The sequence below is a fragment of the Paramisgurnus dabryanus genome, chromosome 1 (assembly GCF_030506205.2).
Source record: "Paramisgurnus dabryanus chromosome 1, PD_genome_1.1, whole genome shotgun sequence".
Lineage (NCBI taxonomy): Eukaryota > Metazoa > Chordata > Actinopteri > Cypriniformes > Cobitidae > Paramisgurnus > Paramisgurnus dabryanus.
Genome location: NC_133337.1, coordinates 22,319,525 through 22,338,525, shown reverse-complemented (window position 1 = coordinate 22,338,525; position 19,001 = coordinate 22,319,525). Strand labels below are relative to the sequence as shown.

Genomic DNA, 19,001 nt, shown 5'->3' with positions numbered 1-19,001 from the left:
TGCTGGCAGCATGTGAACGCTGACGTACGAAAAGACGTATCATAAAGGTTTTATGATAAGGAAGTGTGTCTACAAGGCTGTTTATGGGAAACTGTTTACGGGAAGTTGAGGTTACGGAGGAATCTGACGTTGAGACACACGCACACGGTCTGTACCGCAACCGCTGTACTTCATCAGCATGCAGTTGACTTCTATCAGATCAATAAGGTATTTTTCGATATTTGTTTGATAAGAACAGACAGCTGTGCACCGAAAGTATTGGCGTATAGGGTTCTGTACTGTATACATGTATGTGCTGAGACCGGATAAGACTTGGTCTGGATTTGATCTGGTTAACGTGTTCAGGAATAAGTCAGGAAGCTAATCCATTGTACCCCTTTCCTGTATTTGTTACAGCGTGGCAGTTAATATTAAACAGTAAATCACATCAAGCCTCATTACACAGAGAGCAGGCAGTTTGCCAATGAACAGTACTCGGCTATAAACATAATTGAGAAATTTCAGATCGATTAGGATAAGATATATATCCATAGGTCTCTGGCTGAGAAACAATCAAACTTTACAACATTCGCATCCCATCCATGTCCATTAAAAGCACCTGTTAAAATGCCTTTGCATAAGGGTTACGTTAAAAGGCTGTAATGTTGATTTGGTCAGGGTGCTTTCCCAATACATGAGGATGGTTGGTAAATTACATGCGTAATAAACTCTCTCTCGTTGATCTGATTTGTCTCTTAGGGCTTAATTAAACCGGCATGAAGAGTCATGCAGATAAATTGCCTATGAAGACAGTCTGTTTATTCACTGACCCTTATGGAAACGTTTGCCATTTGAACCATAACATTTATTTATCCATTTACCAGATGGTTTATCTAAAGCGACTTACGAGGTATACATTTTATCAGTATGAACCCCTTACGAAAATTAACCATGGCTTTACCACTGTTAAAAAAACATGCCTACTGTAGTAAAACAGTAGTTTTCAAAAACCATAATTAAACCATAGTTAGTGTAGTTAAACCATGGTTTTGCTATTTGTAATCAATACACCAAAAACTATGGCTACTACACTACACAATAAAACCATGGTTAATTTTCCTAAGGGTCCCCTTTACTTAGCCATGAGCCATAAGCAGTAAGATTAATTTTCAGATCGAGTCATTGCAACATTTAAACCCTTCCCGAAGGCACATACTCAAACTCTTCTTAAAGATTAACAAATATCAGAGGCAGCGTATTGGAAAATTGGTCTGTTTAAAATGCAGTTCATATTCACATTTAGAATTAATGTTTTGTACATTAAGATGTCAATTGAGTCCCTCGGCTTCTTAGCCGGTGTTTTGCGGTCGATGGCTGCCTCATCAAATCCCTGTTCACACCTCTTTCCACTCTCATCAGCCATTGTTGGGACAAATTCAGTCTGACAGTGTTGTCTCGCCCCTCAAATGGCAAACCACAGGAATTGAGCTGGCAGAAACGCTTTTAAACATAACCAGGCACCCTCCAGCTCGGAAAAATCTCAAAAGAAATCCAAACAAGGCCATAAATACCCATTCAGCTGAAGCCGACGCATCAAAATACAAATCTGTGTAATTAAAACTTTCATTAATAAACCATATCGCACTTCAGAAAGCTACAGATGTTGCAGGTGCATAATTGGACTGCAATTCCCACACTGCATCATCACTCTCAGAAATAAACGTATACAGGTTATCACTAGGACGGTACCTTTTAAAAGGTCCTGATATGTACATTTGAGATACCAATATGCACCTTTAGGTACAAAAGGGTACTTTTTGAAAGGGTACCGCACCAGTGACAAATTTTGTAGCTTCTTGTACCTTTTTTCTGAGAGTATTCAACTCAAGAGATTGTAACTTTGTCTCATAGTTAAAGGGACACTCATTTTCCAGCTCCCATAAAGTTAAACATTTGATTTTTACAGTTTTGGAATCCATTCAACCGATCTCTGGGTCTGGCGCTACCACTTTTAGCATAGCTTAGCATAATCCATTGAATCTGATTAGACCATTAGCATCACGCTAAAAAAATAACCAAAGAGTTACAATATTTTTTCCTACTTAAAACTTGACTCTTCTGTAGTTACATTGTGTACTAAGAAAATTAAGTTGCGATTTTCTAGGCAGATATGGCTAGGAACTATACTCTCATTCTGGCGTAATAATCAAGGACTTTGCTGCCGTAACATGGCTGCAGGAGGCGCTATGATATTACACAGTACTAGAAAATAATCTTCTGCCATTGAAAGTTACTAAGGGGCTATTTTCGGCTGCTGTGTAATATCATTACTTCTCCTGCAGCCATGTTGCGACAGCAAAGTCCTTGATTATTACGCCAGAATGAGAGTATAGTTCCTAGCCATATCGGCCTCAAAAAACCCAACTTTTAATTTTCTGTTGGTCTTAATACACAATGTAACTACAGAAGAGTCAAGTTTTAAATAAGAAAAATATCAAAACTCTTTGGTTATTTTTTGCGCGATGCTAATGTTCTAATCAGATTCAATGGATTAGCCAATGTTTTGTATGGATATGTTTGTATGTTGATTTATTTCCATTATATGGAAGAAATTAATCTGGATAATCATAACAAATAAAGACTCACCATTTCTACCAAAAAAAGAAAGTAAGTCAAGCAGCATGAGGGAGATAAAAAAAATGAAAGAAACTTTTGACCTTCCTTTAAAAATACAGGTCATGAAAGACGCCATAGAGCAAAAGATGCTTTCCATCTGTCTGTATACATATACTGCATCTCCTGCAGGTTTGCATTTGTGGCCATCAGGAGACATTGATCCCTTGACTATCTCTCTGGGTCATGTGCGAAGACCAATGCAGTTAAATGTGTATTAGGGCTTATAAAGTGGATTCATCATCTGGTGTCCATCTGTTAGCAGCGCAAAGACTGACAGATGAGGGATGCAGTACTCTCCTCACAGGTCCTTCTTATAGCCCCACGCATTTTCCTCCATCTGATTAATAAACCATCCGTCCAGCTGTTCTTTGAGACGCCAGGTTGCCCAGCTGGTTTAGCCTACTAGATATGAGCTTGAAAGAATCAGCTATCTAGCAATGCAACTTCAAGTGGATAGACAGTGTGATTGAGTTAGTTAAGTTGCCTAGCATTTGCAAAGAGCCATTAAATCATTTATAGAGAAATCTAGGCTGAACAGATGGGGTGTTTAACTGTTTCATGGTGTAAGAAAGCTGCAATTATGTAGTCACTTAGTGGACATTTTTACAGTTTTAATGTAAAACTTAATACAGTGATAATTCAAATGGACAGTGACACTAGACACTAATATATCAATTCAATTCAATTCAATTTTATTTATATAGCGCTTTTCACAAAAGTCAATTGTTTCAAAGCAGCTTTACATAAATAGAAGCAGTGAAAAGCACAGAAAACGACAGATAGCACAACAAAATACATGAAAGCATGAGCAGTTAAATTTGCTGCGGCTATGACTCAATATTATAATTGCACGTATTACTAAAGCAACGTATAGAAGAGGAAGCTAGGTAAAGCCCAAAAAGGCTGCCTCCCCGGGGTGAAAAACCCCCTAGGAGAAAAAAAACCCCGTGCTTTTATCCGAGGAAAAATAAGTCCTAGGAGGGAAAAACCCTTGGGAGAACGGAAATGGAGATTTAGCGGAGATTAAGCGGTTCTGCCGGTGATCGTTGGTCAGGCATCAGCTGGGCATAAAGTTGAAGGACAGCCAGTAGATCAGAGGTGTGCCGACTTTCACATCTACCGGGACTGGGTCTGTTTGTCTCGTCCTCAGGTCGAGGACGAGACAGGGAGAGAAAAACAAAATCGTATTAGCGTAGCGGCCGTTCATATGTATTGAAGTGTCACACAGTGATGTGGTTTAACTCAGCTTAGTTCCAGACAGACTAAATATTGCGGCATAATTATGTTATCCACAGTTGAGGATTTAGCAAATTGGGGGCCCAATGCGAGGGTATATATGGTAAATAAGGGTCACCTTCCAATCTTTAAGAGAAAATGAAACCTGACGACCCGTTTGACTAAGGCCTAAAGCCCCACTGTCTTCGTTAATACAGGTTCAGTGGCAAACGGGTCTATATTGTATACCATTTACAGGACCAGGAGAAAACGCCAAAAACATCAAAAACAACATATCAAAATTATTTTGGACTTATGAGTATAGACCGTATGGACGCACGTACAGTGATGTACATGTCTGACTAGTTGCTGAAACTGAACTCTTAAACAAATGCTTTGGTTTCCTAGGTGTTGTTTATTTAGCTTGTTATATAAATAAGCTACTTTAAGAGGACTTTGTTGTTATTTATTCTTAGCGGAGTTTACCAATATGTTGACAACGAAAGCCGCTTGTTTATGTTGTTTCTGCTGAAACAGACTATAAGCAACGGGATGTAATATCATGGTAACACTTTACAATGATATGTTACAACAAAACATAGGTTAAAGGGATAGTTCACCCAAAAATAAAAAATCTGGTTGTTCTAAACCTTTATGAATTTCTTTATTTTGTTGAATACAAAAGTTTATATTTTTATAAACAATAGCAAGCATTCAGCTGGTACCCATTGACTTCCATAGTATTTGTTTTTCCTACTATTTAAGTCAATGGGTACCATTAACTATATATCATTTATCAAATTATCATTTAGAACAACATAAGAGTGAGGAAATGATGACAGAATTCCTTTAAGTACTTTAGTTAACATACACTATGGGTCTTCACGGGTCCACTTAGATCCAAAGACCCGAGGTCCGACCCGAGACCCGATTGGGTTCAGGTCTAAAAGTTTCACGTGTGCCTCGGACACGGGTCGGGAATAATAATAGTGGCATCGGGTCTCTGGTAATTTAAAATGAATGTGTTTTTGCCGAACGGACCCAAAAAGACTCGAACACTCTTGTGTGTGTGCGTCAGTGTCCTTTTCAAACCTCATCTGTTTGCCAAGAGCGCTTGCGACATTGTGTGACTGGCGGTAGGTTAATTTTCATTGAGACAGACATGTCAGTCAATTTTAAATATACATTTTAGCAGTTACCTATGGAGCAGCTCGCCAAGTATTTTTTTAAAAGATAGGTTTTTAATTGTTATTTGAATGTTGCAAGAGATGTGAGGGAGAAGTGAAGGAAAATGAGCAGGAACGTGATTAAGTGCCCCTTTGTGAAGTTAACACAAGGCGCAGCTGAACGTAAGGGTCTGGATGTGTTGTATGAATGTATGAAGGTGTGAAAATATGCCAGTGCAACCCCAAAGATTGAGTCAGAATTAATGTAATGTAAATGTGTATTGAAACTTACTGTAAAACCTCAAAATCAGAATTCCCTCCATGTTTGCAACATACAGTATATGCTAATAGGTTTATCTCTGTTTAGAGTCTTTATCTTGGCTATTTTATCTCATCTTGGATGGTAGCATTTAGTTCTATAGGCAAATCCATCTAAAAGTGTTGTAAAATTTACTATTGAATGAGTGACATGTGACTTTTCTCACCGTATGTGTTTAACTTCAAAAAGTGACGGCTGATGTTCGCAGTGGATTTATGACGTGAAACATTTGACATTAGCTTCGACCTTCTGTCTCAGCTTGTAGACATATGAGTCATTGTTCTGATTGGTTCCTGTCAGATATGTTTACTCTCACAGGACCAGAATTGTACTTTGACTTCTTCTGGAGGATCTCTCTTGGATTGATGGATCTTCTTCATTCATATTTTTGGCAGAGAATCATTTTGGTGATTGTCTAGTTTTCAAACCCCTTAGAAATTACCTTAAGGTCCATCGGTGCCGATGTCACCCTATTCACTGACGTGTTTGACATGCTTTTAAAATCTAATTTCCGAGTCCTGTTATAATCACGTCTTTCAGGACATTTTCACAGATAGACGAGTAAATGAAATGTTCGTTCATTATATCGCGAGCAAACATATTTGACAGACATTTTAATGGAGCTCCAAATATCCGCTCTCCCAGAGTGAAAATCAAAGAGTCTAAACCTCTGATTACATCTCATCTAAAGGCTTTTCAATGGTTCATTCAAATTCTGCTCAGCAATAATAAGAAGCTTAATACAACACAAGAAAAAACTATAAGAGTAAGCCTGTGAAATCCCAGAGCAACTATGTTTCTAAAAAGCACACAGGCGAGAATCTACATGGATGAAATCATAACATAGAAATTGATGCAAACAAGCACAGAATACATTTACAGTAGAAATGTGGAAATAAGCCTCATTTATAAGATTTATAAATACAGTACTGCCTTTACAGTGGGTTTCATCATTGTGAGTTTGATTCACCAAGCCTGTTTTATTAGTTCCTTTTGTTCAAGCATGTTAGTAAATACATTGTATATCTACTTTAAATCAATTTGCCTATATAGTTGTTATACAGATGGCTTAAGAGTTTTTACATTGTGAATCATAGGCATTCCTGTATTTCAATGGCAATTTAAATTTCCTGTGAACTGGAAGTCACGATCGACTTTACTTGCATGTTGTGGCGTATTTCCGAGTGAAACAGACAATCATGTAAGGTGTTTTCCATTGTGCTTTGATTTAATATAGAAAAGTAGGCGTATCATTCAGAAATGGAATTGACATCAGACGGATTTGGAGGGGTGGATGCTCCCGACCAGGCCGTCTGAGGTCATCAGAAAATGATCGCCACAATTGGGCGGAAGTACATTTTTAGATTTTAAATAAAGTTTATAAATGAATTTTTTTATAATGTCTGAATAATGACACAGATTTTTTATAATAAACACTGCAATATTACATAAAAAATAAGAATTTTCAGTTTTGATTTCAAGTATGTTTCTGTATGCATTTAAAACTGCATTAGCTAAAATTAGCACACTGTATTTCACACTGCAACGTGATCCACTTTACCTTTTTATTTCTATAGAACTTTATAATTGCATTTAAATGCAAAATATATTATTTTAACATATCTTATGATAAGATGAAGCAAACATGCAACATGTCGAGAGGTCTTCTGTCAAATGTAGCACACTGCTGTTTAAAAATATTTATCATTGCACTGCATACTTTTTCTCATACTATATTATGTCACAACTCACACCTGGGCCCGCAAGCAATTTATCAAGCAATTTAACAAAATTACATTCCAAACATGGAGCCTTTTACAGTATTCCTGCTTACCCATCAGCATTCAAGGGTGAAAATGATATGGCAAAACATCACACCTGTTCTCAAGTGTTTAGTCAGAGAACTTCCCCAAGAATCGCAAGCCATAATTGGTGAACCTGCAGTGCAGAATCTTGGCATCACCTCAAACGTGTGGGGAGAGCAGCCACTTTAAAGCACAGGATGCAGGCAGGCAGGCCACTGATTCTGTGTCTCTACCAGTTTTGCATAGGGCAATGGCTACAGCCTGATTCACTTATTTTCTAATTAGACAGAAGAGACCACGAGAACGTAACGCCTGACGTCATTGGCTGGCTTTATTGTGTCTTAGGTATGGCTGTTTGTCTCAGGGCTCATTGGGCGTAGAGCATGCACTTTGAGAAAAATAGGTACAAGGAGGTACAGAAGTTGTCACTCGGGCAGTTCCTTTTTTTTTTAAGTACACTTTTGTACATAATAGGTACATATTGGTACCTACCTCTAATACATGATGGTACCTTACAGGTACATACGGCTACCTCAAAGGTACATATGTGTACCTAAATGGTATAAAAATTCCATTAATTATGCAGCTGGTTCCCAGTAAATACTGTAAAAGATAAAGACTGAAAATGTTTCATGTTCATTTAACTTTGAACAAACTGTTGCCAGTAAATAACATAAATGTAAAATCTACAGTAAGTAACTGGCAGCTAGTTACCAGTAATACTGTAATTTCTACAGACATTTTTTACAGTATAATAATAATAATAATAATTTAATAAAAAGTTTATTTTATATAGCACCTTTCTCAAACCCAGTGTACATATTAGGACCTTTTAAAGGGTACTATCCCAGTGACAAAAAGGTACAACTTTTGTGTGACATGGAAATTTGGCATCATGAGGTGTCTTTTTACCGCAGAATGACTGCATCTTTATTTCTTTCTGGTATGAAGTAAAAATATAAAAACAACTATTTTTATAATTATTAGCATAATATTCATAATTTAAAAAATGATACATTTGTCACCAAGGTGTGTATTAAAAAAAAATTGTATTAACAGAAAATAGCAGTGATGTGTCTTTTTGAAATACACCTATAAATGTTTATTATTATTATTATTTTTTATTAATAGCATACATTTTTATTATATAAAATGCTATATGTTTTCCCCAATAATTTTTGTATTTATCCATAAGGCTGGATTTAGATTGAAAATTATTCCTTAAATTATTTGTGCACGATTATTCAGTATTTTTTGTTTTTTGATTGCGAATTAATGTTACTAATAAAATTATTACTTTATTTCGGATACCAGGAGGAACAAAGTGATTTTTTTCTTACCTCAAAGTCATAATGTAGACTTTTTAACCATTTTATACAGTGCATAATGTACGTAGCAGTATTTAATAATTAAAGTTATAGGTTGTTTGTGTCATTGTACGCGTGGACAGCTCATTAAATCTCATTAAATCTGGTCACTATGATCAGAGAAATCAAAATGGCATGAAACATCTGTCTCTCCATAACCAAAATGGCCAGAGAGAAAGCAAGTGATTTTCAATGAGAGCCATATAATTGAGGCAAAATACCGTTTGTGTTTAACAGTAGTGTCGGAGTAACACTTTCCAAAGCCAGAGCTTACCCTGCAGTTATCCAATACGTTTGGAGCCGGGCCCCGTGCCGCTAGCCGGAGCCCTTAGCATCTGGATCCAAACAGCTGTACCCAAGTGCAAACATTTACTCTGCATTAAAGCCTTTTTCTGATAAGCTTGTCATGAATTAAACATAATTAGAATGATCTCAATTTCAACTCCCAATAACTTTTAACACGCTGTTATCATTTCGAGGATGGAAAACAGGCTAACAACGCTTTATTTTTTGCATCCCGTGTCAGCCCAAAGTGCTTGCTTTTAAATTTCTCGATATTATTTTGTAAAAATATACCTCATATATACATTCTCCTCCCTAATTGCTTTTAATGACATATCTGGTGTGGGAAAGCGTCAGTTTATGTCGGAAAAACAGATGATTTGACTTTCCTGGAGAGTTGTTAAAATCCCACATGGTTTGGAAAAAACGAAGAAAACTGTTATTTTGTTCGCCGTCTGAAGCTGCTGAAAGTTCTGCTCGCCAGCATATAGAATCATGGCTTATTTTGTGTTACGTTGTGTACGTCGCTGTAGGCCGAGAGACAGACTAAAAATAAATAGTGTGATCGACTGATGAAACCGCTGTTGAACGTGATTGAAATTTTCAGCTGACCTAAGGGAATACATTCAAGCTTGGTGATGAGAGCTTTCTGATGTTTGCACGTAGATGTCCCACACTTGTCATTCAAAAACGTCTCCTTTCTGCTACCAAGTTTTGGATATCGTAAACACCCCAGAGAAGCATTAAATGATGTGTTACGATGTTGTTAAATCATCTCATCTGCATTGGGAATGTCTGAATCAGATTTTGTCGTGACGTGCCGCCGGGTGCCCATATGTACGGTGCCTGATTGAGTTAATGAGACTGCAATGGAAACCAGCTTTGTCTCTGAGGTGCCACACATGTTCTGCACCGTATTGCCAATAAAAGAAGTTTATGAGAGGAGATAATCAAGCGTTTAAAGGGCTTTAGACTCTTTACATGTGCAGCTGTGTGTGGGATGTGTGCGTATGAGAAACAGGCTTTAAGGCCGTTGAGGGCAGATGTATGGATGCAGAGAAACAACATGCTGCCGAATCAACAATTGCTCATTCATTCCTCGTATGTATGTGCCTGTGTGTGTGTGTGAGGACCTTACTGGCTCAACTCCATGAGTGTGGGTCACTAATGTCAGAGGAGATTGGATGGATAGAGTTGTTTCTATGTCTGTACGACTGTGATTTACTCCTACACTTGGACCTTACCCGATACGACCCTAAACTCTGAAGTCAAGCCGACCTCCACTGAAGAAATCTTTTAGATTATTGTAGAGGATTTCTAAGGCAGCAATACAGTGTTTTAATCGTTAGATAAATAAATAAATGCATTCCTGTGATTTGTGAGTTAGCAGCATGATTGTTGTGGGTGCACTTTGGATAAAAGTGTCTGCCAAATGCATAAATGTAAAATGTAATAGCGTAAAACACCACTATGATAATGACAAAAAGGCCTTAAATCAACCACCAATGGACATTTCAGTGGCTCACAGCAAATCTCCCTTGACATTTCTTCTGGGTCTGTGTTGTATAGACAGAATTAATCTAATTGTACCCTTGGGCAATTCCTCAGGCAGAAATGACTGAGCTGAGTCAACTGTATTTGGTTTCGTCACAAACCCAGGGCGTAACGCACAGCACAATGCGCTCCACATAGTATCACACTCATAATGTGGTCTGACCCATTGACCAACCCCTGACCCGACCCGCTGTAAGAATTCCCCAACATTGCTAATGCAAAATATGTGAGCCATGCCCATGTCACCTCGCGATATTATCACGCTTTTAGGCAGTCATGCTTTCTGCGTCTGTCAGCGTGTGCGTGTAGGTGTGACACGCTGCCGTACTAATGTCACACTCCAGGTCCGACCCACAAAGGTTAACATGGGGTCGTGACACTGTCTGACTAACGGTGACAAAAGAGCCTTTGTGGGCATTAAGCTACTGATTTGTCGTGGCAGAACGTTGGCACGCCGCGTCTGCTGTGCAGACGGCACGTCAATGCAGACCTTTTTGCACAAAACGCCATGCTCAGCGTCAAAGCCTTTGTTGAACTCTGAATGCTGGCAGGAATGTGTATGAGGTTCAATAGCTGCCTATCTGACATCACTGCCACACGCACCCACACCATCCACAACCTCAATGCCATGACCATGTGCTGGTGACTTACTGTAGCCGTATTGCTGATCTCTTTGTTTTTTGTCTTGCAGATTGAGAATGTGGAGGCTTGTCTGAATTTCTTAGGGGCCAGAGGCGTCAGTATCCAAGGGCTCTCTGCTGAAGGTAAGACCTCTCTTTTAAATGTCTTTCTTAAAGATTTTTTGCAGCTGTAGATCGGTACAGATGTGGAATTGTTATGATTAGGGGTCCTTGTTAAAGCAAGAATCCACTAACTCTATGAAATAAACTTTGGCATGCAACGCGTCCTTGTGATGCTTTATTAAATGACAAAAGAAGCGAAAATATTCATTTGATTTTGAATTAGGAACAATAGTTGAATCTACACTGCCATAGAATAACCTTTTTTGGCTTAATTGTTCTATAAAGAACCTTTAACATCCAAAGAACTCTTTTGTGTCATGAAACGTTCTTTACGGTGAAGGTAAAAGATGTAAGAAGGAAATGGTTCTTTGAGGAACCAAAAATGGTTCTTCTATGACATCTCTGTGAAGAAGCTTTTAAAGGTGCAGTAGAATGTAAAACTGTATTTACCCAGGCATAAATGAATAATAAGAGTTCTGTACATGGTAATGACATATTGTGAGCCTCAAACATGATTGTTTCCTCCTTTTTTTGTAAACCTTGTGCATGCAAAAGACAGCTGGAAAACAGGCCTATCTCAATATAACACAAACTGTGACATGACAGTCGTGATGTAAACCTCCAACGTTAGATCACACATTAAATCAACTTAAGTACAATGTTGTTACAATGACGATCTGAAACACATTTTAACGATCTGAAACACAAGTGCGAAGCGCAAAGCGCAAGTGAGTTTGTGGGCGGATCTTGGGCGCTGTTGCTATTTTCCCGGCGGGAGAAATAACTCTTGCGCCAGGCGCAAATCAATAAGGGGTTGGTCTGAAGTAGGTTCATTATTCATAGGTGTGGTTTGGGCGTAACATTAAATAAACCAATCAGAACGCTATCCAACATTCCCTTTAAACGCAAGTGCGCAAGTTCCATGGCGGGTTGCTATTATTATGACGGATTTACCAGGCGCACGCCAGGAGCGGTTCACAGCCGAGGAGACCGACGTTCTTGTAAGAGCAGTCAAAGACAGAAAAGTTATTTTGTATGGGGATGGGAGAAATCCGCTTAAATCAGCGTCGGTTAAACAGGCGTGGGAGGAAATAGGCACAATTGTCTCATCAGATGGCATGCCCAGGACGTTGCGCCGCAAGCGCTACAATGATGTCAGGAGACGGGGGAATCCCAAGCTTGCCAGCATAAATCGGGCACGCCGTGTAACGGGAGGTGGATCTGCCTCAACACAGACGCCAGCAGAGGACATCGCTGCGTCCACCCTCACCGCTGAAAGCCAAGAAACGCAAGCAGTCCAACCCCAAAGTACACTTACAAATCAAGTTCACATACATTAAGATTTCTTATGAAAACATTTTAATTATTATTTACATAAAATAAACGTAATACAGCCACACAACAAACGTATGAAAATATTTTAATCGTTATTTGCATGATAATTTTTTAACGCAGCCACACAAAATAAATAAACTATCAACACAATGCTCACCACAATGATTTCCCTTATTTCATGTGTTAATATTTTTTATTGAAACAATTTATGATTTGCAAAAATAACTGTTGCATCTGTGTAGATTAGATAAGCAAAGTGTGTGCGTGTTGTGCACGCTATACATTATGGTCAAGCATGCGCCCTTAAAATAGCATAATAAACAACGCGAAACGCGCCACTGACTTTAGACTAGTTTTTTCTGGTCAGTGGCGCAATTGTTTTTTGAAACTGCAAAATAGCATCAGGGATGGTTTGCGCCGCAACACGCCTCCTTTTTTGCGCTGAACCGCCCAGGAAGCGCAAGTTCATTCCCTAGTTTGCCAACGTGCGTCTGTGAAGGGAAAAACCCGCTCTGCGCCGGTGCAAAATACGAATGATACATGCGTCACTGACAAAGTCAATTGCGCTGGGTGCAAGATAGGGCCCAAGGTCTTTTTGCACACGCACAGAGCTATTGAAATGAGCCGCTCTGAGAAGTAGCCAATCAGAGCAGAGCTCAACATTATTATTCATGACCCTTAATAATAGACCATTTCATTCCGGGGACAAATCCTAGGGTTGTAAATAGACATGTAAAACCGCCTCTAGATCATTTTTGCACGTATTAAAGCCACAAACTTTCTGTAGTTATCAAAGAACAATGTAATATATTGTATCAATGCATTCTCTGGCACCTTTAATCACCTTTATTTTTAAGAATGTGTGGAGAAAAATATTGTACACTCTCAGAAATTAACGTCACAAAAGTTGTCACTGTGACAGTACCTTCTAAAAAAGGTCCTAATATGTACCATTTAGGTACAGATAAGGTACATACGGTACAAAAGTCTATTTTTTTAAAAAGGTACCACCCAAGGGACAACTTTTCTACCTTGTTGTACATTTTTTCGAGAGTGTACTTGGAGTTTGACTGGGAGGAGAAGTCTTTTGACTAAACTTGAAAGAAATAAAGGTGCACCAAGGTTCCTTCACAGTTTGCAATAAAATAACAATTTTTGCTACAAAAAAAAAAAACCCTAAAGCATACTATCACATTAAAATCCTCTCAACTAGCAACTGCCTAGCAACACATTGGCAACAAGGAAGCACTTTTTCAGAAAATGTACAAAGTCTAGTCTGTGTAAAGCTGCTGCATGATTATAATTATATACTTGCATAAATTAAATATGTATTTAAAATATGTTTTTCAGTATCAGTTTTATGTGCACAGTCAACTGTAAGTCATTCATTCAACTGCTCGAGTGTAAACACTGTCGATCTGTGGCACATTTGTTTGCTGTTTGTTTATACGGTCCAAAAAATCAACTTCATACTTAACCAATGATGTGAGACTACTTTGTAGATTATTTCTTATAGCATATTTTTAAAGTAGCGCTCCGTGGTTTGCATTCGAGCCCACCGGCACAAGTTTCTCAGAACTGACCAACCACAAAGGTCCTTGACTTTCTTTTTAGCACAAATAAAAGCTCAAGTGTATTAAATATGTTGAACGATACCTTTAACCAAAAGCAGCTCTAACAGCAAGCAGCCTGGATACTGTATTTACTGTCCTGCTAAATGTGGCACTATGATTTCACAGCGCTGCTATTTCAAAGAGCCCATAAATATACAGAGTATTGGGTTTCCCGGCTTGTTTCTCAAAGCTTTCATCGCCTACTCTTCCTCCTTTTTAGGTGTGTGTGTGTGTTTGCAGAGCATCTTTCCTAAAGATGTGAGCAGTAGCCTTAATTAAATTAGTTGTGGGTAGCTTTTGGGTTTGAAGATTTGCATACGGTTGTGTTTAGTTTTTTATGAGGCACCGCGACTCGGGGCCTTTATTAAAAGAAGACTTTGTGTGTGTTTGATGTGCTTGAGAACTTTTTCCTCAAGAAAAATGAACGCAATAGCCTTTTCTGAGACAAATAGAGACTTTTGCTTTTCTGTTCCCAACAAACTGCGCTCAGATCTGAAAGTTGTGTGTTGGTATTGTTTTTTAACGGCCGTTCACCTTTTGACTTCTGCTGAATGTTTTTCTAGTGCTACTTCTCAACACCAGTCCAATAAAAATAGGTGCAAAGTCTCAATATCCTTTTTCCTGCTGCGGTGGGTGTGATTTTGTGCTCTTAGTGTGTCGAGTGTCAGCACACCCAGTGGGACATTGTTTTTTTAGTGCTGTTTTAAGCACAGTGCGCACCGTGACCTCTGAGCGCAGTTGGCTTTGATCTCACTGGCCGTTAGGATCTGGTTAAAAATGTGTAGTTTATTACAGAGCGGGTCAGTTTTTAAAGATTTTAACTCTCAGGGTTAGAAGGGACACTTTTACCATTGACCTCACCATGAAACCCACCATGACAACAAACATAGATTTGCGCACCTGATGCTAGCTGAGGAGTCACTTCCTCTGAGCTATTAAATCCTTTCACACAGCTACAAATCCACACAGGTTTTATAAAAAAACATTAGTGACCTTTTAAAAGTTATAAGTATAATAGTTCACCCAAATATGAAAATTCTCATAATTTGCTCCCACCATGCCATCTCAGATGTACAGTATATGACTTCCTTTCTTAAGTTGAACACATACAAATAAATTTAGAGAAGTAAGTAAAAGTGAAAGTATAAACCTACTTCTAAGTAGTAGTAGTATGTGTGTGCCTACTGTAACTGGCCATCGTGGACAGAGAATTTAAGACAATGAGGAAGTATTCAAGGTCACATTACCGTAAATAGATTCATATAATGTATTCACACTTCTCTTTTCACACTTCCCTTAATGGACTCGTCTTAACAGAGGCTTGTGCACTGTGTGAGTCCTTCAGAAAGACAGCAAGGCCTAATGACTCGAGATTTAAACTTCTGTACAAGTATAAAAGTCTGTTAATTAAAGGCCAACTTTTACTTCTGTGTTATCAAGTTTGCTTCTGCTCATTGTGGCGGGGAAAATATTTGTGAATACATTGTGAAATATTAGCACGTTTTGGCAGATTTAAAGGGGACAGAGAATGAAAAACCATTTTTACCTTGTCTTTGTTTAATAATGGTAGTCTACCCGCATTCACGAACATACAAAAAGTGCTAAACATGCTAAACATCTCAGTTTTATAGAAATTCCTCTTTTAGAAATGTCAGCCAGAAAACAGCCTAATCTGAAAAACTGATGCTTATGACATCACTTTAAAATAATTGGCTACATTTTTTGAGTGGCAGCAAAGTCAGCCAATTAGTAATGAGATTGCAAGTTAAGCCAGCAGGGGGAGCCAAATAGGTGCAAAACCACTTGTTTAAAATCCCCCACCCTAATAGAGCTATCTGAGAGAGGTTTTTAGGAAGCTTTTAAGGCATAACAGACCCAAACAAAACATTTTTTGTCTACATGTCACATCACAGAACAAGGATAAATACTCTGTTCAATCATTCTATGTCACCTTTAAATAAAGGGAAAAGTATTAAAAGATGTCGAGGGGTCATATTATGTTAATAGCTATGTTTACATGGACATCTTTTCCACCTCAATCAGAAGGAAATCATTTTGATTGATAAGTCCGTGAACGAGTCCAATCACAAATGTTTATGGATCAGAGTATAAATCATGGACTGACTGGACAACGCTGTCTCGTATCACTTTACAGAGGATTGGAAGTAGTTTGGGAAAATTCAAGAATGACAAGCACATACACTCCAGTCTAGTATGAAAAAACTCCAGTCCAGTACTGTAGGTGGCTGAAATGCACCTTTAAGTGGGTTTGCCAACCGCCATTAAAAAGAAATAAAGAGGAAGATGCGCAGAGCGTCCCAGTTTCAGTTATCAATCCAATGAAGTGTTACATGTTCTTTTGAGCGGATTACAAAAGGTATAAACCACCCACTCAAACAGGTTTGGCTCTTTTATTCCGATTGAGGTCTTTTCATGGAGCATTTTTATTCGGATTGAACATTTAAACTGATTACAATTGTCTATGTAAACGCAGCTAATGACTCTTAATTTATGGCTTCATTTTTGTGGACATGTTTTTGTCAGCTTGATCAAAAAAGTAGAATAGTTGACATACACTCTTAAAAAATGCCCACAGGGGGGTCTTCAAAAAATTTCCAAGGGGGCCTCAAGATGACTTAAAAATATTTACATATCAGACAAAACAAGCATTAAAACCTTCAAATCAGATTTTTTCCAGTGTTTAATTAGTGTTCCTATTTTGATTAGTTGATCAGCATTTTTATTGGTTTGAACCACAAAGCATGTGATGTCCATTCCAGTGGACGCAGAGTCTGAAAGGGTTAAAATAAGTTAAAATAAACAAGCATTAATACATGTGAGTCTTGACGAAATGTGCATGGTCTAATTTTGAGCTGCAGGCAAAAGAAAGTATGTTGATATTGGTCGAAATTGAGGTTTTCATAAAAATATATATATATATATATATATATATATATATATATATATATATATATATATATATATATATATATATATATATATATATATACACCACTGCGATAGACAAATTATTTTCGGTTCCCCAAAGAACCATTCAGTCATTCAGTTCTTAGAAAAAAAAATTTTTTTATCTTTTTTGGAAAAAAAGGAAGGAACCTTACTCTTTTACAAAAAAGCTTGTGTGCAGCAGATAAGAAGTAGTGTTTTGTTATTATTTTAGAGTAAACATAACTAACAAAACTAACTACACTGTCAGAAAAGAAACAGTCAGAAAAACAGTCTTAATTGTCACTGGGATACTCTTCAAAAATGTCCTTATATGTACCATCTAGATACAGATATGTATATAATCGGTACCATACTGTATGTACCTCTAAGGTACCAATATGAACCCTTTGGTTCCAATATGTACCTCTTATATGAACTCAAGGTGCAAGGGAGTACATTTTATAATACACTGACAGTGTATAGTAACTACAGTATTGTGACAGAACCGTAGTTATTATTTTAAAATATTCTAAATAATGTTTAGGTCAAATATACAGATGCTGGCCACATCATATCAGCTATCACACATCTCCCTTGCTTAAACCTTTGGTAAAATCCAAAGTGCTCCATATGCTGTTGCTCAGAGCAGCTGTGAGAAAAACAGTCATATCTTCCATTAATGAAAGCGTACTAAAAGTTCTTACAAATTAGCCAGCCAGCATAAATACCTAAAACCCTGCTTTTTCCCCATTGACCTACAGTAAACTGCAGCGAAATGTAATATTCCGATAATATTCCTGCCAGGATTTTGCCAGCCGACCCAGAAAATATGTACCATCTGAGCATTTTGTTAAATCAAATAGAAATTACATCTGCACAGATTCCCAAATTGAACCGCGGGAAGATTAATAACCCCAAACATCGCTGACGGGCGGAACAAACACTGTCAGAGAGAATCCGAAATGTTCCCTTTATCGCTGCGTCAGCGCCGCTTACCGCTATTCTTCAGTCGCTTTCGGCAGCAGCCATTAACGTCGTGTATGAATGAGGTCCATTTTAAAGATGGGCATGAGTCTGGAAAGCAATGCTGGCAGGCAGAGCGCAGACAATCAATGCCTTTGCTGTCATCTTCAATATCTTCTATCTATGATCTGAGCTACTTTGGTCTGGCTCTTATTCAACCTCACAGATTCAATTTTGGAAAAGGATGAAAAGTGTCCATTTGCACAAGACCCAATAGCCGCTGGCCTTGCATCATCTCCCAATCAGGATATTAGTTGTAGTGTTTTGGCTCCACATCAAAATCTCACAAAGAAAATGTATCAGTTAAAAATCAGATGCAGTATTTAACTGCTGTTTACGAACTCAAACATCTAATTTAGGCCTATTTCCGACACGCTAAAGAAAAACAAACTACACAGTCAAATGACTGTGCTAAACTGGGAATCTCTAGACAGAGGCTTATTGTCGTGTGACCCCACTTCTGACTCACTTTACATCACTTCCTCATTCAGAGAACAGAACTAGCATCTGTTTCACCCAAATTCACAACCGATGATTATAAACACAGCTTGCACTTCCTTACAATAAGAACATGTGACACAGTGACGATGTGTTTTGATCGGCAGTATGACCAAAAACCAACAGCAAATGTGTCCGTGCTGTCGTCTGACTAACATGTTTTTAAGGATTAGCGTATCATGCAGCCCTATCTGTTGTGTTTGATCCTCAGAGGTGTGTAATGGGAATCTGAAGAGCATTCTGGGTCTGTTCTTCATCCTGTCACGCTACAAACAGCAACAGGCGCACCAGCAGCAGTATCTGCAGTCATTAGTGGAGCTTCAACAGCACGTCACACATCAGAGCACCGGGGCGGCGCCAGTGAGCCAACACAAAACACAAGACATGCAGTCCAGGTAAGACACTTTTAGATTTTAGTCATTTTTTTAAGGGGAATCAATCATGACATAAGAATACAGTATTTTAACATTAACGTAA

General features: G+C 38.2%; 1 protein-coding gene across 6 annotated transcripts in view; it reads left to right on the top strand.

Annotated features, from left to right (window-relative positions):
- The window catches only part of nav3 (neuron navigator 3), a 183,575-nt gene that overhangs the window by 61,295 nt on the left and 103,279 nt on the right, over positions 1 to 19,001 (top strand). For all 6 annotated transcript variants that reach the window (XM_065268611.1, XM_065268612.1, XM_065268609.1 and 3 more), the window contains exons 4-5: positions 11,055 to 11,127; positions 18,736 to 18,919. In XM_065268611.1, the coding sequence (XP_065124683.1) occupies positions 11,055 to 11,127; positions 18,736 to 18,919 (257 nt within the window). The remainder of the gene's footprint in view (positions 1 to 11,054; positions 11,128 to 18,735; positions 18,920 to 19,001) is intronic.